Source organism: Lynx rufus, unplaced genomic scaffold (genome assembly GCF_022079265.1).
Source record: "Lynx rufus isolate CCGP_SWC_20201006 ecotype Redwood Valley unplaced genomic scaffold, mLynRuf1.p SCAF_2, whole genome shotgun sequence".
NCBI lineage: Eukaryota > Metazoa > Chordata > Mammalia > Carnivora > Felidae > Lynx > Lynx rufus.
The window spans coordinates 110,032,165-110,053,562 of NW_025814834.1; the positions used below are offsets into that span (position 1 = coordinate 110,032,165).

At 45.9% G+C, this 21,398-nt stretch overlaps 1 protein-coding gene across 1 annotated transcript in view; it reads left to right on the forward strand.

Annotated features, from left to right (window-relative positions):
• The first annotated feature begins 4,692 nt into the window (after positions 1-4,692).
• The window catches only part of TEX51 (testis expressed 51), a 36,220-nt gene continuing 19,514 nt past the window's right edge, over positions 4,693-21,398 (forward strand). Inside the window, exons 1-4 of the mRNA XM_047082271.1 lie at positions 4,693-4,837; positions 4,981-5,055; positions 5,294-5,383; positions 5,765-5,848. Of these exons, the coding sequence (XP_046938227.1) occupies positions 4,693-4,837; positions 4,981-5,055; positions 5,294-5,383; positions 5,765-5,848 (394 nt within the window). The remainder of the gene's footprint in view (positions 4,838-4,980; positions 5,056-5,293; positions 5,384-5,764; positions 5,849-21,398) is intronic.

Genomic DNA, 21,398 nt, shown 5'->3' on the forward strand with positions numbered 1-21,398 from the left:
ATCTCCTTGTCTTGCAGACCCTCTTTCCCTGACCCTTGATTGTGGAGAGAACGTCTCTGACCAGAAGTAGGGGCGGATGGAGAAATGTCCTATAGATGCTTGGCCTTGCCTCCTTGAATACCAAAGGACTATGGCCTCAGCCTTTCCCAGAAGAAGCATCTCACTTTAAATTCCTCCCAATTCTAGTCAAAATTCTTTTGATGGTCATTAAAATTACATGAATGGCTTCATGCAATTTTAATGTTCTCTACCCAACAAGTTCTGCAGGAGAAATCCCCCCAGGCACACCCATTGATCATTCTAAGTAGATACAACAAAGCATTTCAAGACATGAGTTTTAACCAGAAAGAAAATGAAATGAATATTTCATTTATGATGGGTCATCTGGTAAGGAATTTTTTCTAATTTTTTCATTAAAAAATCAAACAACTAAATCCAACCTCTTGTAAAGGCATTGACCAAGCAGATACCAACCTCATGGATTTATCAAACACCATCTCAACCAAGCTTCCTTATAACAACTGCACTGGATTTACAAGCCAATAACCTCTAAAATAGTTTTGCCAACCAACTGAGCTAATCTGGTTTTGCGCTTCATACAAATAGATGTCTGTGTAATGTTCCACTTGTCCCTGGATCTCTCACTGATACTACCCTAACATCCCCACAACTCAGCATCTGTGAATCAAAAGCTTGGGCCTGGGCAGCATTCCATGATGATCCCCAATATGCTCATTCCCTGGTGTCCACACCCAGTATAATCCTCTGGCCTTGAACATACAGTCCTCTGGCCTGTCAATATAAAGGATTTCAGTCCTGTGATTAGATTATGATATGCAGTTGATCCTTGAACAATGTAGGGGTTAGGAGCACCAACCCCTTGACACAATGGAAAATCCACACATAACTTTTGATGCCCCCAAAACATAACTACTAATAGACTACTGGTTTTTGTTTTGTTTTGTTCCATTTAATGTTTATTTATTTTTGAGAGAGAGAGACAGAGACAGAGACAGAGTGCGAGCAGGGGAGGGGCAGAGAGAGAGGGAGACACAGAAACGGAAGCAGGCTCCAAGCTCCAAGCTGTCAGCACAGAACCCGATGCAAGACTTGAACCCAGGAGCCATGAGATCATGACCTGAGCCAAAGTCAGACGCTTAATGTACTGAGCCACCCAGACACTCTCTAATAGCCTACTGTTGACCTGAAACCTTACCAATAACATAAATAGTTGATTAATCCATATTTTGTAGGTTATATACTTTTTTCTTACAATAAGCTAGAGAAAAGAAAATGTTAAGAAAGTCATAAGGAAGAGAAAATACATTTATAGTACTCTACTGTATGTACTGAAAAAAAAGATTGTGCTTATAAATGAACCCAAACAGTTCAAACCCACGTTTTTCAAGGTCAACTTTAAAACATCACAATTTCAGCCTTGTGAGACCCTGAATAGAGAACCCAGGTCAGCCGTGCACAAACTTAACGACCTATAATACAACATAAGATGATTAATGGGCATTGTTTTAGGCCACTAAGTTTGTGGAAATTCGTTATGAAACAATATGTGGGGAAATCCATACTGGTGATGGAGATAGGAAGTTATCAAACAAACTATGCCAATTTCAAAGATGATCCAGTTGCAAATTCTGTCCTGCCAATGGCAGAGAGAAATGATTTGAAAGGAGAGAAATCAAAATGTGGAGGAGACACGAAACCATATTCTAAGATGGGAACCTAAAAAATCTCTTGGGCCAGAGAGACGATGTTTGGCCTCAAAAAAGGAAGCTTGATTTGTGTCTTCAAAGACTTGATGGGCTGTCCTGTGTCAGAGTTATTAGACATGCCCAAATTGCGGGAAGCACAAGATGGATGTAATCTCAACATACCAAAGGAGGCTTTAATACCCCAAGATTCCTAGCGATGGAAAGGGCTACCTTTATTATCTACACTTCTAATTCAGTCCAGATTCCTAATTCATTCCAAGTACAAAACATACTATTGAATTACGTTAAAAACAAGAGGACAGGGAGCCTAGGTGACTCAGTCAGTTAAGCACCCAACTCTTGATTTTGGTTCAGGTCATGACCTTATGGTTTTGCGATCAAGCCCTGCATTGGGCTCTATGCTGACAGCACGAAGCCTGCTTGGGATTCTCTCTCTCCTTCTCTCTCTCTGCCCTTCCCAGATGTGAGGGTGAACTGACATGGCATCATGCCAAGGACAAAGCGACTCCTGAATCCTGCCCTCACAAGTTTCCAAGAGGATAAGCATAAACTAAGGGAAAGGAAGATGTAGCACACTCTAAGGCTTTAGCCTCAAATCTCAGGGTAAAATTCTATGAAGTATGACTGCATCTATTAGAATATTCCCTTTTCTTAAGCAGGAGTTTCCCAATAGCCTGATGCCAAAGCACTCTGAAGACCTATTCCGATTATTTCACCCCTAAAACAAAAGCCTGTGTTGAGCATCACAACCTCTAATTTGAGAAAAGATTATTTCTTCCAGGGAAAAACAGAAGAGAGCAAATGAGACCTAAGCAAGTCAGGAAAGGAGCCCAGTACCCAGAGGAGGCTGATCTGGACTACCCACTCCAAGCCTTTCTTCACCCAGGGAGAACCAAACCGTTGGGACTGCTTGTCATTCAGTCCTTGATGGTCCCTATAGAAATTCTCCTGTCCTCTCTGCAATGTTAGATTCTCCATTTCCTGACTTCCACTTCACTTCATCATATTGCTTGCCTGCTTTGTTCATTTACTTGGAGCACATCCTCCAATAGCTTTCTGAGAAAAGGTAATAGAGGCTAATTTTAAAACTTGTCTAGCTGAAATAGCATTAGTCTTTCTTCCTCCTTTGCTGATGTTTTCCTCAGTCTAAATTCTAAATTTAGAAATTCTAAAATGGATATATTTTTCTCAGAATATGGAAGGATTGCCCCATTGTCTACTACTTTCCCATACTGCTCTTGAGAAACCTGAAGTCATTCTGATTATTGTACATGGTCTATTTTTTTCTCTGTGCTTTGGTGTGGTTTTTCTTATTCCTAGCCCTGGATACCTTTTCAGTGGGCCCCTGCAATATGGAAATTCATGTCTTTCTAAAATTTCTTCCTTATATCATTTTTGTCAATACTCTGTTCTCGCACAGGCTGGGGAGAACCCCCTCACGAGTGATGGCAAACATTATAATCTACTGGCCTGCATAATTGCATCATGCTGAATGCTAACTAGGGCATCAGGGGAGGGAGCATTGCTTTTCCCACCTTCCATTCCAGAGCATTGCCTGAGTAGAAAAAAAAGTAGACTAATTCCTTCACCCCAAAACTGTCCAAGGCCATTGGGAGAGTAACAGCTCTGCAGGATTCACAACCGTTGTCTCATCTCAGAGCCCATCTGACAGAATTTACCAATTCAGCTGCTATTTCTTCTGGCAAATCTGGATGCCTGTCCTCCAAATCCCTCTCCCTATTAGATAAAATTCATCTTCATATATACTTTCTAACCCATTTCCATCATAAATAATTTTTCCCTCCATTTTCTCTGTTCTTTCTTTCTGAAACTTGTATTAGCTGGATGTTGGGACTTCATGGATTGATTATTTAACATTATTTATTCTTCCCTATTTCTTATCTCTGTCTTTCTGTACTTCTGCCTGGGAGATTTCTGAAACATTATCCCCTAACACTTCTATGGAATTTTTTAAATTCCTGCTATCATATTTTTAATCTTCAATAACTCTTTCTTATTCTATTTTTCCTTTACATGGCAGCCTCTTCCTGTCTGGAGAAAACAATATTTTAATTTAAATAGTGGGTTTCTAAGTTTTCTTGTGCTTCTCACCATGTCTTTGTGCCCTTTCTTTACCCTGTGGTTTTTGTTTGCTTTTGTTTTGAGTTCTTGCCATTGTTTTTGTCTCTTGTTCCTGTAAGAAACATTCTTCAAATGCCTGATGGCTTTCAGCCGCTCATAATCCAGCCTGAGGCACTCAGAAGCTGATTGGAAGCATGGCATGGAAAGGCAAACTTACCAGCTGAGCAGTGACAAATATCCAAATGGCTTTTTCTTTACTGAAGAGTAAGGTGCTTTGCTTTTCTTCAACACATTACACATAAGAACTGCTGGCCCAAAGAGGTATTCTCTGTCTGTACATCCAAGAATAGGCTGTAACTCTGTCTATAATCTGTCTATACTATGATGGGAATAGCTGTCTAAGTCACTCTGGCTTGGCCAGGCACAAGAAAACTACTAGTTTATATATTCCATAAGCTTCCCTGTGAGTGACCACCTCTGTGTGCAAAAGTGATTCAGGTTCTTTACACAACTAATCTCTTTATGGCGCTCCCTCCTGACCTCTCAAATTTCAGCCTGTTGAACTATTTCATATGTGGTAAATGCCATTAGGAGAGCTGACCATCAGCCACAAGACTGCATAGCCATTTCTTGGTCCTCACAAGAATCCTCCCCAAGAGCATCAGTGACTCCAACTTCAGAGGAAGATATTGAGGTGATGACTTGATGACTTGGGTCTGACACCAAAGCTCAAGTTTGGACCATAGCTGACCCTCACCTTACCCTACGGAATTTACTTTTGTTCTGCAAAGAGAATGTGGTTTCTAGGGAGAAGGGGATATCATCATTCCATATGGAACTGCCAGGAAGGGTGGTAAGGGGACAGAGGAGAGACCCCCAGAAGATGCTGCTTCTCCTGCTCGGCTGTCTCCTACCTGCTGCCAATGGGAAGAGCTGTCTCCTCTGCTGGCCAGGACTGCCTGCATTGATAGACTATGATCTACAGATTCTTTGGGGCACCCCAGGGCCACCCACAGAGCTCTCCCAAAGCCTCCACACCTTATTCCTGAAGGATCATGTCTTCATCGAACCCTGGTATCTTGGTGAGGCACAGCCTAAAGACCAGGGATCCCTTTACCTGGCCTGGGCTCTTATATCCCCAACTGCCCTTCATCCCATGTCCCGTTCTCAGATCAAAACCGTATGGAAGAAGCAGCAGCCAAATTATTCAATCACATAGATGAAGCCATCAAGAAGTTCCGAGATAGTGAGGAAGCCCCAAGCTTGGGTTGATAAAACCCAGTCCCCCAAGGCACTCCCAGAAGGCCCACTGGCCTGGGGTGGGGATATGTGGGGAAGAGTGGTGACAGACACAGCATCTGTGTGCTCTGTGCAGTTTTTGTTTGAAAAAATGACTTGAATTCCCAACCTTGAAAGAGTTATGCAATTGATTCCAACTATAAAATGTGGGTGATGAAAGCACCATCTCCTCCTCTTCGTCCCAGATAAACCATCACTTTTGGAAGAGATTCATATCCAGCAGAAGGTGTTTACTGAGAAGCTGGATGAGATATCTGAGGAGCTGAAGGAGAAGGGTGAGAGGTGGAGCTGGCCCCCACCCACCACCCAGTCCTTCACCTCCCCAGGACCATGGAGAGCAGAGCCCAGTCACCTTCCCAGGACTGAGAAGAGCAGAGCCCAGTCTGCAGCCCCTCCTGCATGCCTCCCGAGGAGCCCCCTCCCCTGCCCACATACTGGGTGCCTATCCACACCTCCTCCCAGCTCCCTTTCCTGCTCACACCCCAACCCTTCCTGGCTCTGTCTGCCTCCCCAGCACCTCAGTTTCTCTACCATCTCACCCTCCCGGGCAGCCTGCAACAAGTCCTGTGGTGAGTATGTGTGGGGACCTAGGTGGGGGGATGAGTGGTGAGGGGCACATGGCTCTGGCTAAGGCTCCTGCCCATCTCCTCTCACAGACCTACGCTCCACACTGGAGGTCATGAACTGTGCCAACTGCAAGACACACTTCCTCACCTGCAAAGACCCCACTCTTTGCCCAGGTCAGTGGCAGCAGGCCATCCTGCCTCCAGCTTGCCCCCACTCCATCCCAGATCACTGTTGTCTCTGTCTGGATTGTCTTCCTCCTCTGCCCAGCCCCGAGCTCTTCTTTCACTCCATCCTCACCAGAGATGATGGCACCTGCTGGAATTTCTTGATGTCATATGTCCAGCTTCAGAGCCATAGAGCCACCTGCTTCTAGGACATCTCCCCCAGAGGTCCCTCAGGACCTCAAAGCCAGCATGCCTGGAGACTTGTTCAAAATCATCCCCACTGCCCAAATCTACTCTTCTCTCAGGGCCCCTCTCAGCAAATGACCCCATTTAAGTCCTTAGCCTCCTAAATCAGGAACCTCCCTCTCCCATACTTGGCACATGCAATCATCAAATCTTATTAAATAATTCTTAAATGAGTTGCCATATTTTCATTTCTATATCTACCATGGTTCTTCAGGCATCCTCACTTCTCACCTGGATTATGTCAGCGTCTCTCAACTGGCCTCCCTGCCCCTCTTGGCCACATCTTAACAACCAAAGAACTCCTTCTCAAGGAGCAAATCTACCTATGACACTCCTTGTTTATAGCCCAATTTCCCCACAGATAAAGTCCATCTCCTTGGAGGGTCCTGTGCAAACAGCCCCTGCTTATCTCCCACCAGCACTGACTCCCCAGTCACACTGAGCTGCTGACATGCTGGACATACAGATAGCTTCATGCTTCTGCCCTTGAACTTTCTGTTTCCTCTGCCTGAAACACAGTTCAGTCCTTAGTTGTGGAACTGAAACTGAAATCCAACTTATCTTTCAAAGTCCAACTAAAAGTCCTGTTTCCTAAGAATGTTTCCCTGACCAGCTCCCACCCCCTGAGGCTCATCAGCCCTCCTAGTGGCTACTTCTCCTCTGTTCTGTCCTGCTCTGCTTCCTCTGTCTCCCTCCTAGAGCACAGGGACTGTGTCTCACTCCTCTATAGAAATATGCGGGGCACACTGTGGGTGCTCAGTAAGTGTATGCAAACAAATGACTGAGTAGGCAAATGAAAGGAAGAAGGAAGAGGCTGAGTGGGCAAATAAAAGGAGGAAAGAAGAGGCCCAGATTCCTCACTATTCCCAAACACCTGGCTCCCTCTTTTATATCCTCAGCCAGTACTGGGAGTACCTTTGCATGGTTTGTGAGCCTTGGAATTATTCTGTTCCTGGCATCTGTAGCTGGAAGTAGGTGAGTTACTTTCCAAGCCCCAGCATCCCCAGGGAGGACACACTGACTTATCCTTCCCTGACTTATTTCCACCCTGTTTCCTAGCCCAGATGCTACATTTTCTGGCATGAGAAGAGGAAGAAAGAAGTAGAAAAGGTGCTGGAAAGGGAGACCCCTGCCAGAATATAGGGGTCCCAAGAGGGTAAAGCTGGGGATAGCAAGGCTGGAGGCCCCAACTCTGGCTCCAACAGTCTGACATCCAGAGCACAGTAAGACCAAGGCTGGGGCTTGGAAAACCCCATCTCCCCTTAGTGTAAGCACACACCCAGGGCCGGGGGCCCAGGACACAGTGGCAACAAAGCTCCACAAAGTGTCCTCTGCCTATAGCTATCCTTGTCCCTCTGCAGACCTTCTCCCCACCCTGGGTCACCATGCTCCCCGACCTGGACAGATGATCAACATGGCCCTCCTGCCTTCTGCTCCTGGCTGGCCTCAGCAAGCAGGAGTTCAGAGGGACAGAGGCAAGGGCATGTGACAGGTCAGGGTTTTTCTTTCTCAGCAGGAACCCAGCAGTCCACTGGTCTTCCACAGCTGAGCAGAGATAGTGCAGTTGCTGTCAGGAAGCCCTCTCATCACTGGGTTCCTGTAACCATCCCTTCCCTGACCCACTCAGACCTGGTGTGGTTGCAGCTCTGTGACCCAAGAGACCACCCTCTGTCTTGTGGCTTCCCTATGCACATACTTTATAAACACCTTTTATTAAAATACCTTCCTACTATTGGAAGTGATGGACTGTAGTATCTGCTTCTTGTGGGGCCTGGACAGACAAAGCTGGCACTGTGATCCTCCCCATGCAGTCCTCACAGGGCTTGTTCCCTGTCCTCACCCTCCCTCTGCTGGCCCACCACCCTCCTCCCTCCTGAAATGCCCCTCTCCTGCTGCCCTGGCCCCAGCAGTGGTAGCTCCACAGTTTCAGTCTAGCCTCACCTAATTCCAGCACCAGAGGTGAAAGCAGAGGTGGCCTGGATCCCTCAGGGGCCACTGTCAGATGTTGAACAAAGGCAGTGAGAGGCCAGCTGATGGCCCAAGGACTAGCAGAAGAACAGGCTCTAGAAAACAGACTCCAGGTCACATTGACAACAGACCTCATCCACATCCTATCCAAGATGTACACCCTGGGGACATCCAGGTCCCCAGTGGATCTGGTGCTACTAGCAAAGATGTTTCACTGGCTCTGCCTTTTGAGGGTAGGAAGGGCTTTGCCTCCTCCTGCCCCATCCCCGTGTCATTTTCCTTGTCTGTCTCCAAGGCCACCAGATTAAATGGAACCTCTTAGTCCTCCAGGCACAGTTCTTCCCATTCTCCCTCAACCTCAAGCCCTTTCTCACAGGTGCTCCCAGCCTTGTCCTTGACTCAGACTCTGCTCTGAGACTCAATGTGACCTATCCAGCAGCTTTGAAGCCACTGACAGGTCCAGAGCCCTGGTCATCAGGTCAACCCCTGATTGCTGAAAGGAAGCAGGTCTGAGACCAGAGCTAAGGGCAAGTAGCGGAGAACCTGGACTCAAATCCTGACTCTGATACTGTTCCCCCATCTGAGCATGCAGAGAGGTATCATGCTTCAGCCAGGTTGGTGTACCCTGTCCCAGGAGACCACTGGGTTCATATTTGTTGTCATCCTACATGTGCTCATGCTGTGGGTCAAAATGTAACACCCTCACCCCTTCCCCTCATCCTCAGTCCATTGAAATATTGTGAGGACCCACATCCCAGCTCCTGAAACAAGACTTCTTGTCTCCATAGGCCTTGCTGGTGTCCTCCACTTCCAGAGCTAGCAGCCAGGCTAAAAGGGATCTGACTTCATCAGCACCACCCCCACTGTAAGGGCTGCTCCTTTGGCAGGGGTGGAAGGGACTACAAGAGACTGAGTCAAGATGTATATATGTCATAAAAGGCAACCAGGGCAGGGAGCACAATGGCCAAGGGTAGCTGTGGGTCCCCAACCATAGGCATCCCCAGCCCCCAGCCAGGGGTATCCAGGAAGGCCCCTTTACGGTAGTATCTTCAACTGTGAGAGGCCAGAGAAGCTGGGAAGTGAGGGAGGAGTGTTTTCATTGAAGGTTCAGTGTTGCAAAGAAGTGGAAATATGAGAGGCTTGGGTTCAGGCAACTCCAAGAAATGTGATATGGCTGGAGGGCCCAGGTAAGAAGGTGGCAAGAGGTGGGACCCACAGAGGCACCTAGGCCCAAAGGGAGCTGAAGCAAGTGGGCAGGGAGGGCTGGGGGAGGCAGTGGAGGGTTTCCCAGGGAGAAGACAGGACTCCAGAGAGGGATAGGATGGGTATGCCCAGGCAGATGAGGCTCCACATGCTTGAAGCTGAGGTGTTCCCTCCATCCAGCTCCACAGACCCTTCCTGCCTCACAAAACTGAGGAGAGTCCATAGATGGAAGGGTTTTGGAGAAAGCACAAGGACATAGCTACAGCAATATGGTGACAATGTCCTCGTAACCACTCTGGATGACTGAGCCAGAGTCCCCCAGGCAGTGGTCATGGACCTCCAGGAAACTGTGGTTCTCTCTGTGTGTCTGTGAAAGCTGGTTGCCATCTAGGACAAAAGAAAAGCCAGGCTTTCATGGTAGTGATGTTGTTTTCTTATTTGTATTTAAATTGGGACTTAGACCATCACTTCAAAGTATCCAGAGCATCTGTTTTGTGATGCATTCAGTGAAATCCTGAGTATAATTTATGAGTGTGTGTGTTTGTATGTGCACATGTCTTATCAACAGATTTTTTTTTTATTATTTGAGGGCATATTTGCATGAAAAGTAGATATTGAGTTCTGCTATAGTAGAAAGATTAAGGAATTTTGAGTCAGGTAAATCTTGGTCAAAATATAGGCTCAAGGATTTTATGCTTCCAGCTATGACAGAGCAGTTTATAGGACACCAACACTCCCACCGAGGGCAACTAAATACAAAATATATTAAAAGAGCAAAATAAAGCAAAAAAGTTTCTTTAAGGACCCAGGTCCCTATGTGTCTAAGGTTCTGGAAGGAAGTAGAGCTCTCTGTGGTGAGCCCTGTGTCCTGCAATGAGCTTCCCCTTGGCACTGGCAGGCTTCAGCGGTGCAGGCTGAGGGGCTTGGGGGGTGCTGGCCTACAGATGCCTGCAAAGTGTGGAGAAGCCAACAGAGCTTTCAGCAATATCATGGGCTGGAGAAACAAACCGTGGAGTTCTACCTGGCCAAGACAGAATATGAATGATCCAGATCCCTGAAAGTGCAAAGGTACAGAAAAGGCAAATAAAAGCATGCACCATCCCCCTGAAGCATTCCTATTCCTAACTTTCATAGGTCCAAAGACAAATCAAGCAGAAAGGATCTGAAATGCATTTTATCAGAGATTTGCATGATAGGGAAATAAAAAGTAGAGTTGGTGATCCACACAGGAAGACAAGTTTTGGTAAACACTCCAAGGTATTGGTTGGAGAGGCAACAGCCTAAAAGAAGGGGTACACCAGAGGCAAAACAATCGTTACAAAGTATGGAGCTAAGCCTCAAGGCATTGAAGTCTCTGACAAAATTAAAGAGACTATTCTTATTCTATATCACTACTGGGGGATAGAGTGAATACTTTCAGAAGGAAAATAACATCATCTAAAGCCACTACCCTGTTTGATTTGCAATATCCGGTATTCAAACAAATATTAACAAGCATACCAAAAAGAGAAGCAAGGGAAAAATCAGATGATAGAAACAAACCTACAGGTGATCCAGACATCAGCATAATCTGATATGAATTTTAAAATACATGTGACTAATGCATCCAAAACTATTCTTTGCAGCTTTACTGTGATAAAATTTACATTTAATATTGTGTCAGTTTAGGGGGTCCAATGTGCTAATTTGATATACTCACAAAATTGCAAAACATGGGACACCTGGGGGACTCAGATAAGTGTCTGACTCTTGATTTTGGCTCAGGTCATGATCTCACTGTTCCTGAGTTCAGGCCCTGCATTGGGCTCTATGCTGATGGTGTGGAGCCTGCTTGGGTTTTCTCTCTCTCTCTCTCTCTCTCTCTCTCTCTCTGCCCCTCCTCGACTCATGCTTTCTCTCTCTCTCAAAATAAATAAATAAAATTATTTTTTAAAAAATTAATTCAAAAAGAAAGAAAAATGCAAAACAATTACTACCATAGCATTAACTACCATCTCCCTCACATCACATAATTACCATCTTTTTTTCTGGTGAGAATATTTAAGATTTGTTCTCTTAGGAACTGTCAAGTATATAATACAATATTATTAACTATCACTATGCTGCTGTACATTAGATCTCCAGAACTATTTTTGTCTTATACCTAGAAGTTTGTACCCTTTGGCCAATATCTCCCCATTTCCCCCACCCTACCCCCAGTTCCTGGCAACCACCATTCTATTCTGTTTCTATGAGTTTGGCTTTTTTAGATTCCACAGGTAAGTACTATCATACAGTATTTGTCTTTCTCTTCCTGACTTATTTCCCTTAGCATAAGGCCCTCAAAACTCATCCATATTGTTGGAAATGTCAGGAGTTTCTTTTCTCATGGCTGAATAATATTAATATATTCATATATGTGTCATGTGTATATATTCCTGCATATATATGTATATATTCATATATATAATTTTATTTATCCATTTATCTGCTAATGGGCACTTAGATTGATTCCATATATTGGCTGCTATGAATAATGCTGCAATAAACAGGGAGGATAGATATCTCCTCAAGAGCCTGTCTCCATTCCCTTTGGACATATACTCAGCTCCAAAAATTTCTCTTTGGTTCTTTTATACATTTTTCTATCTTTTTATTGAGCTTCTTGTTTTGTTCTTGTATTATCTTCCTGATTTCATTAAATTATTTATCTATGTTCTCTTATAGTTCTCTGACTACCTTCAGAATAATTATTTTAAATTCTGTCAGGTAATTCAAGGATCTCCATTTCTCTGGAGTCGTTACTGGACTTTTACTTTGTTCCTTTGGTGATGTGATGTTTCCTGATTCTTCATGATCCCTGTAGCCTGGGGTAGGTGTCTACTTATTAGAAGAAGCAGTCACCTCTTCCAGATTTATGAACTGGCTTTGTAAGGAAAAACCTTCACCTGCTAAAAGGGCATCTTGGAGGCTCCAGTTCAAGGGTGTTGGGGTGGGAGGAACTGGATTGGTGTGGGGGATGGGGTACAGGAGTGACTTCATCAGCTCAGGCTGTGGGTCCACAGCACCAACTGTTTGATCCTTGGTGAATACAACAGGAAGTCCACAGAGGCTGCATGTGCTTTGACATCCTCAGTGGACCTCCATACCCAGTGCCTCCAGGTCCAGATAATGTTACTTGCTTACTAATATTTCATACTCGGCCATAAAAAAGAATGAAATGTTGTCATTTGCAACAACGTGGATGTAACTAGAGTATTATGCTAAGCAAAATGTCAGCCAGAGGAAGATAAATACCATGATTTCACTCATATGTGGAATTTGAAAAACAAAACAAATGAGCAAAGAGATAAAATGAAAAAAAGACAAACCAAGAATAGACTCTCAAGTATAGAGAACAAACTGATGGTTGCCTGATGGGAGGTGGGCAGGGGGATGGGTGAAATAGGTGATGGGGATTAAGAGGGGGCACTCATCCTGATGAGCACTGAGTAATATACAGAATTCCTGAATCACTATGGTGTATACCTGAAACTAATAGAATATGGTATGTTAACTGCACTGGAATTAAAATAAAAGAAAATTTAATTTAACTATTTAAACATAAGTAAATAAAGAAATAGGTGCCAGAAGTTGTGAGTGTGTGTGTGTGTGTGTGTGTGTGTGTGTGTTATGTATTTTTCAACAAATGGTGTAATTGGTCATCCATAGGCAAATATGAGCTTGGCCTTTAGTCTCACACATTATTAAGAACATGAACTCAAAATGTATCATAGGGTTGAATGTAAAATATAAAACTATAAAACTTTAGTGTAACACATAGGGGGAAATCCTCAGAATCTGGGATTGGATGAAGAATTCTTAGATAACACCAAAAGCACAATCCATGAGAAGAAAAACTGATAAATTGAACTTTGTCAAAATGAAAACTGTCGCCTGTTAAAGACCCTGTGAAGAAGACGAAAAGACAAGCTACAAACTGGAAGGAAAGATGTGCAAACTACACATCTGACAAAAGGTGAGTGTCTAGAATATATAAACTCGCAATAAAAGTCAAACAATCCAATTAGAAAATGTGCAAAAGACATAAGAAGACATTTCACAATGGAGGATATACAAGTGCCAAATAAGTACATGAAAAGATATTCAACATCATTACACATGAAGAAAGCACCAGCAAAAGCCACGATGAGATATCAGAGGGCACACTGGCCTCTAAGACTGACAGTGCCAGGTGCTGGTGGGGACATGGGGCAAGCGGGTCTCATATGACCCAGGAGGGAAAGTAGGACAGTGTTGCTACTCCACAACACTGTTGCAGGGTTGGGGGGCTGTGCACATGCCCCCAGGATCCACAGGTTTCTGAGATGTTTCACTGGCAGGGCTCCAGGGTGGCATTCCTCTTGGCTGGTTTACAGAGTCTACCACTGTTCCTGCTGATGAGTATGAGAATCATGGTACACGGCCTTTTCCAGAATCTGGCAGTGCTCTTAGGTACTTCGGAGCCTGACTGGTCAGTCTGGAGCAGCCTAGACAAGAGTCCACACTCCCAGCAAGGCTGCCCTCCACTCTCCCCTCCCAGTCACCAGCCACTCCTCCCATCACAGTCCTGGCTGAATCTTCTAGTCGTTGTTTTCCAGATCTGACACGTGCTCCCTTCCCTTCCACCTGGGATTGTACTGAGCCTCTCCCTCAAGGAAACACATCTCCTGTATGCCCTCACTCCACCACACACCTGCCAGAGACTCTGATAGGAGGAAAGCATCTGACACTTTTCTCATTTCTATTCTACACACATGCTTGTCACTTTATCTCATTTTACTGTACCAACACAGAGTAAGCCTTACAATTGTCTCTTCCCAGATGAAGAAATTGAGACTCAACCAAGTTGTGACTTACTCAGGCACATCTTTTTCCCAAAGAGCATTCCAAACTTTTCCAAAAAGCATTCCAAACTCTTCCCTGCAGTCTGGATGCTGAAAAGAAAATCAGGAAGCTGAGGACTAAGGAGAAATCTTGCCCTTCACCCTCACATTCCCACCGCAGAAGTCTTAGTGCCTCTGTAGGTGGTCGTTTTTACCAACACTCGTAAGAATGAAATCTGGCCCTATCCCCTGTGTTTCCTTTTTATTCTGACCCTGCTTGGTCTGCAATGGAAAATTCCACTGGAACATGCCATTTCCTCTTCTAAATCAATTGTCCCACTTCTTTTAAAATCACTTATTGAGCACCTTCAATAGCCAGGAACCACCTAGCTGCATTATCTAAATCGTTCCTGGCCTTCAACATAACCCTATAGAAAAGGCTATTCTCCCATCAAATGCCATGCCCCAGCTTTGTTCCCATCAGCTGGTACACTACACAGTGTTCACATGTGTGGGTGGCATGCACTGGCATACACCCTCAGAAGGCACAAGATACAGAGAATGCCATATTTCAGGTCAAGATCCGAAGGTTACAAAACCAAAGGTATCCCAGTTTGTTCACGAGCCAAGATTTGAACCCAGGTCTATCCACCTTCAAAAACCCTGTACCAGGGGCGCCTGGGTGGCGCAGTCGGTTAAGCGTCCGGCTTCAGCCAGGTCACGATCTCGCGGTCTGTGAGTTCGAGCCCCGCGTCGGGCTCTGGGCTGATGGCTCAGAGCCTGGAGCCTGTTTCCGATTCTGTGTCTCCCTCTCTCTCTGTCCCTCGCCCGTTCATGCTCTGTCTCTCTCTGTCCCAAAAATAAATAAACGTTGAAAAAAAAAAAAAAAACAAAACCCTGTACCAATTTCCCTCCTCCTCTCCTGACATTGGGATAAAACAGTTGCACACAGGGAGGTCAGGAGGGGGAACCAAAAAGACCATTTGAAGGAAGAGAATCTTGACAGAAAGGTGGCAGGTTATTGAGAAACGAAAATGTAGGGCCCATCCCGGCAGAAGTAAGCCATTAGCACCCTATGGTGGCAACTGATACCAAGTGTTTGGTAGGGATCCCATCTCCTTCATGAAAGAGACGCCTAAACAGAAAAGAGTATATCCTCACATCTGTTTGAAGTTAGGGATCAATAGTCTCTGCCTCAGGAAATCCATAAAGCCTTTAAAATTCTTGTGTGGCAATGAAGACCACCAGACACTCCTGGAGACTGAGCCCATGCTCTACAAATACATAACATCTGCTAGAAGAGACGAGCCTCCTGGGCCACTCCCCAGAAGGAGAGGCTGTGGCACTCAGGAGAGATGGGTCACTGCTTCCCCTCCCTGCTGCTGGCTGCGGGAACAGTGTCCTGCACATTGCCCACTGCTTTACATCACTATCATCCTCATGACCTTATTTTGTTTTCAAAATTCCCCCCAAAAAGAAACCAAGAAATAAAGGAGGGGTCAGCACACAGCTGGGTGGTAACAAACAAGACAAGACCCCTGGCTCTTTGTCCAGTGCTCTTTTCACTGAGCCACACGCCCTTCTTCCAGAGTGTCCATTTCCATCTCTAAGCTGCAAAAAGAGCCCGAGGTCTAGAAGGGCTCAGATGGTGCCTCTCTCCAGAGTTACTGCCCCAATCTCACCGACTTTAGGACAAAAGAGAAAGGAATGAAATGACTCCAGGAAGGGCGATTTGCTTAAGTCCTAGAACTTTCTAACTTCAGGGGACTAGCCCATGCTTGTTGAAACAGCAAGCTGAATGGCAGGAGAGGGAGGAGGCAATCGGGCAAGCAAACATCAACTCCATATGCATAAGTGGTACTGAATATGTCGTTTATTGGGCAGCTACCATGCACCAGGCACTTGACCAAAATTAGCCCCTTTGCATCTTCACCATGATCCTGTGAGCTGTGGCCCATTACCTCCATTTTGATAATGGGAAATTCGAAGTTCAAAGGGGTCCGGTCACCTGCTCAAAGTCACACAGCTGGCCAATGAATGGGTTGGGTCTGTGCTAACCCAGAGCCCTTGTTCCTTCTACTGTACCACAGCACCTCCAACCATGGCTCCCCAACAATGGGGCAGCTGCCTCCAAGAGGCTTCCTGCCCTTCCAGGAAGAGTCCCAGATGGACTCAAAGACTGTAAACTCCCTCTGACTCTGACCCTCAGGCACTGCAGTTAGGAGCACAGACGCTGCAGCCAGATTACAAGGGTCCCAGCCTGGTCCATAACACACATGATCTGGGACAAGTTACTTAACTCCTGCTGACTGTCATTTCCCCAGAGAGATGACCAAAATAACCTGTTGGTCGAGCAAGCCAGGCTTGCTGCTCCCTACAATAAGGAGAGCCACAGCCTCACAGACAAGTGTCAGAAGGGGAAAAGCAAGGGTAGGATATTTATGAGGTCTGGATGGCCTGGTTCAAAGTAGATCTTTCCATGCAGGGGCCCTAATTGGCACTGGGCAAAATTCACACTTCAGTAGGATTGGTGGACAGAGCAAGGGGGGATGTGGAACAATCCTTGACATGTATACAGTCAGTTGATGAGGCCAGTCAAACAAGCGATGTTTTTAGAAGAGGTCACTTACCCTTCTGAGAGAAAGTTAAGGAGTCTATTACCCAGATAAATGGGTTTTTAGAAAGTTTCTGAAATAAACCATAAATTTATTTGCAACTTCATCTTCCTGGGCAAGAAGGTCCTATAGTTGGGGGTGCCTGGGTGGCTTATTCGGTTAAGCGTCCAACTTCAGCTCAGGTCATGATCTCATGGTTCACAAGTTCAAGCCCTATATCAGGCTTTGTGCTGACAGCTCAGAGCCTGGAGCCTGCTTCAGAGTCTGTGCCCCCCCTCTCTCTTCCCCTCCCCCACTTGCACTTTGTGTGTGTGTCTCTCTCAAAAATAAATTTTAAAAATTTAAAAATTTTTAAGAAAAGAAGGTGCTACAGTTGAAAAGTCATGTCAGTGGTGAATGTCCAACAGGAAGGTCACATTCATGCAGTCAGTAAGCTCTGGGTGTGGATGACTTCAGCTCTGACCCCTGTTCCTCAACATCCTCATCAGCACAATGGGGAGAGTGATGACCTTCCTAGGACTGGCATGAGATAGAAGTGCCTGTGTATAAAGGACTTAGACTAACACCTGGGGCTTAGTAAGCATATTAGTCTACCCGGCCTGTCATAACAAAGTACCACTGCATGACTCAAACAACCATTTATTTCCTCACTGTTCCGGAGCTTGGAAGTCCAAGATTAAGGTACTGCCAGGGCTGGTTCTTTCTGAGGCCCCTCTCCTTGACATGTAGGTGGTCACCTTCTCTCTGAGTCTACACAGTCTTACCTCTATATGTGTCTGTGTCCCAATCCCTCTTTTTTTTAGTATAAATTTATTATCAAGTTAGCTTACATACACTGTATACAGTGTGCTCTTGGTTTCAGAGAGATTACCATGATTCATCGTTTACATGCAATACCCAGTGCTCATCCCAACAAGAGCCCTCGTCAATGCCCATTACCCATTTTCCCCTCTCCTAATCCTTCTTTTTTGGACTCTTTTTTTTAATGTTTATTTATTTTTGAGAGAGAGAGCACAAGAGCAGGGGAGGGGCAGAGAGAGAGAGAAAGGGAAAGAGGATCTGAAGCAGGCTCTGAGCTGATAGCAGTGAGCCCAATGTGGGGCTCTAACTCACTGTGAAATCACGACCTGAGCTGGAAGTAGGACACTCAACTGACTAAGTCACCCAGGCACTGCCCTAATCTCTCTTTTTATAAGGACACCAGTCAGTTGGATTAGGACCCACTCTAGTGATATCATTTTAATTACATTTTTAAAAACCCTATCTCCATATTACAGTTGTATTCTGGGATACTAGGAGTTAGGGCTTCAACATATGCATTTTTCAGGGATGGGATAAGGCTCAGCCCATAACAGTAAAAATTTGTTGATATTATCTTGATAATTGATATATTATTGGATGCCTCAGCCAAAGAGCTACACTAGGCTCTGAATATGCTGGGCTATTTTTAATTCCTCAGATGTGCCATTTGCCTCACCACACATTTCTTCTCTGCCCCCTTCAGCTGGGCAATTCCTACCCAACACTGAGAACTCCATTCAACCCCTCTTTTCTCCAGGAATCCCTCCCCTGGGTGCCCAGAGCAGGGCAGCCTCCTGCAATACAGTCTTTCTCAGCTCCCTTCCACTCCAGCACTTATCACCCCTGAAATGCATCAAGGTGTGTCAGTGGGGTTTTGTCTGTTTGCCCTGTGGAGTGTGGATGCAGTCTCTGTGCCACCAGAACTTTCCTCCTGCCCCAACCTTGCGTCCCAAGCCCCCCAACCAAGCCTCACAGATGTTCAATTAACAACTTTTGACTAAATGAATAATATAAATGAATCAATTTCACAGACTGTTTTCTACTGATTCAATGAGTTATTTGAATTCTTTGGTCTATTCATACAAATGGATGTCATCGATCATACAGAAGGGTCAGAGAAGAAACAGCGAGCACAGATACCTGACTACAGAAACTTGAACCCCTGGTTTGGGGTGGACAGAAACTGCTACACATCAGTTATGTCCCGGGGTGATTGGGACATCCAGCTGTGAGCAAGGGGCAGGGTGTTGAGTGGCCAGACCCAACCTGTGCCTCACAGTCAAGTTAGGGATGAGGCTAGGGAAAGCTTTCCATCTGCTGTGTAACTAAGCCCTTGGCCTGAGACATAGCTGAGGTATGGCATTGCTCTTTATTTGTGTCACAGGCATTTTGTCTTTGCCTGCTCAATGCCTCATTGTATTGCCTCAAATCCTGACCCTCAATTCCTGCTGCCCCATCCACCCTGTCCCCAGAGCTCTAAAAGAATAGACACTATACCCAGCCAGGCTGGGACTCCAGGGCTTGGAGTGGCTCCTGCATAAAGGTGCCCACTCTTACCGTAATCTCTTGGGCTGCACACTAACCTGGGTCTGCTAAATGCCATTGGGCCCTTTGATTGCCCTGCTGGCTGCCAGTCCCTCCTCCCCACCTTTACCTCACACCTCCTTCTTTGTACCCAGAGCCCTCAAAATGAACCAAAATGTTTGAGTTGGCCACTGCACAGCCTCAAGCAGGATGGATCTCCGCTTGCTGGTCTGTGTGTATAAAACCTGTTTCTTTCCATCTTAGTGGCCTCAGGCTGCTATCACAGAGTACCATGGTCTGGGTCTTAAATGGCAAACATTTATTTCTCAGTTCTGGGAGCTGGAAGTCCCAGCGGAAGTGCCTGGTGACAGCCCCTTCCTGGTGTGCAGGTGGCTGTCTTCTCATTGTATTCTGACCCTGGCAGAGACAGAGAAAGTCCTCCCATGTCTCTTGTGAGGTCACTAATCACTGCTTCAGCCTGTGACCAGAGGGTGGGGGTTGCAAGCCAAAGGAAGAAATAGAGCAGAGACCCCCAGGTCAAGGACACAATATGCAGGAGCCCTGAGGTGGGAGAGGAGGAACAAACGTGGCTGGTGCATAGTGAGGAGAGGAAGATGGAGATGGGGGGGTGAGCAGCGGTAGGGGGGATCCAGGACCCAGATCATGAGAAGCTGTGTGGTTTGTGGAGGAACACTTGGAGTTTTGAGTGAGATGGGAAGGCACTGGAGGGTTTCAAACAGGGGAGCAACATGATCTGATTCACAGCTGATGGTAGAGAATGGAAATGGGGGGTAAGGGTGGGGAGGAGAATCTGGCAGGACTTCCTGAGGACCCGTAAGGAGGGACCATGACCTGGGGTTCCAGGAGATCCCTCCTCCCAATAAACCACCTCCCCACTCCCTGCCTGTCTAGTGAGCACATCACTCGGGATTCTAGATGATAGATCATCAACTTAACCTGCTGTAAATTAAAAATCTTCATGTTCTGGATTCCTTGTGGCTTAGGTCCTGTGGCTCTAGAATACACTGGAGAAGAATTAGAGATATGAGGATATTTACAAGAAATCATTCCTACAGGGTCTCCTGGCTTCTGGTGGAAGATTAAATGCATTTATCTAAGTTTCTTCCTTCCTGAAACTCCATTAAAACTACACTGAAGAGGTGGCTCAGTCGGTTAAGCGTACGACTTTGGCTCAAGTCATGATTTGACAGCTTGTGAGTTCGAGCCCCACATAGGGCTCTGTGCTGACAGCTCAGAGCTTGGAGCCTGCTTCAGATTCTGTCTCTCTCTCTCTCTCTCTCTCTCTCTCTCTCTGCTCCTCCCCCACTTGTGCTCTGTCTCTCTCAAAAATAAATAAACATTAAAAAATTTTTTAAACTACACTGAAGATTTTTTTTAATCATAAACCTATAGGGATGGGAAAAAGAGTACAGAAGACAATAGCAATTAAGCTTTGGGAGCTGGAGAGCAGAGGTACAGAGGCAACTGAACTAGCACATCTGAGACACCAGGTCTGAAGCCAGCAATGGAGAAAAAGGACACCCAGCCCTGAGCGCCACAGACTCCTGAGATCCCCCAAAGGAGGGCTTGCAGGAGGAGCCATTGGCCTCTGCTGCACACAGGGAGAGAGAGCACTGTGTGTGGAACACTACAGCTCACTCAGAGTCGACCTGATGTTATTATATTACCTACCTGCATGGGTGATTGTAAACAATATCACTGATAAGGGCTCTTCCCTGCATGGCTGACCATGTTCCCAACCCCATTTGCCAGGGCTCAGATGTCTCAGGCACTAGCAGCGCTGGAGGCCTCTGCACTTGGGATGAGGGTGCAGCTCAGTGAGAGTGTTAAGAAGCTCCCCTCACTGAATGCTCCTGGGGACTGCCCCTCCTCCACTTCCTAGAAGCCTGAAAACAGGTGACAGTGTGAATATGGGGCCAAACAGATTAGGTGGCTGTATGCACTTGAAACACTTAATGGAGAGGCCCCTATATGTATCCACAGCTGCCAGTCGGACTCTGTCCCTGGTATTACCCATGTCTTTCCTTTTCTGTGTTTCTAGTTTTTCAACATGCAAGGCCTTGCTGACTTCTGGAGGAATGGTCCCTCCCAGGACCAGCTAATTCTTAGAGCGAGCAAACAACACACCTGTAGTGCACCTTTCAAATGCCAACCAAGACATCCAGAGCCCACACCCCCAACCACCTCCTTTGTGGGGTTCTCACACCCAGACCACTATCTACCTGCCCTAATCACCTTAGGGTCAGATGCCAGAAGTGGATTCAGCCCCAGTGCCCCAGACCCAACTGAGATCTTTAAAATACCCAGTATTAAGACTGCTTACCCTCCTCACCTGTT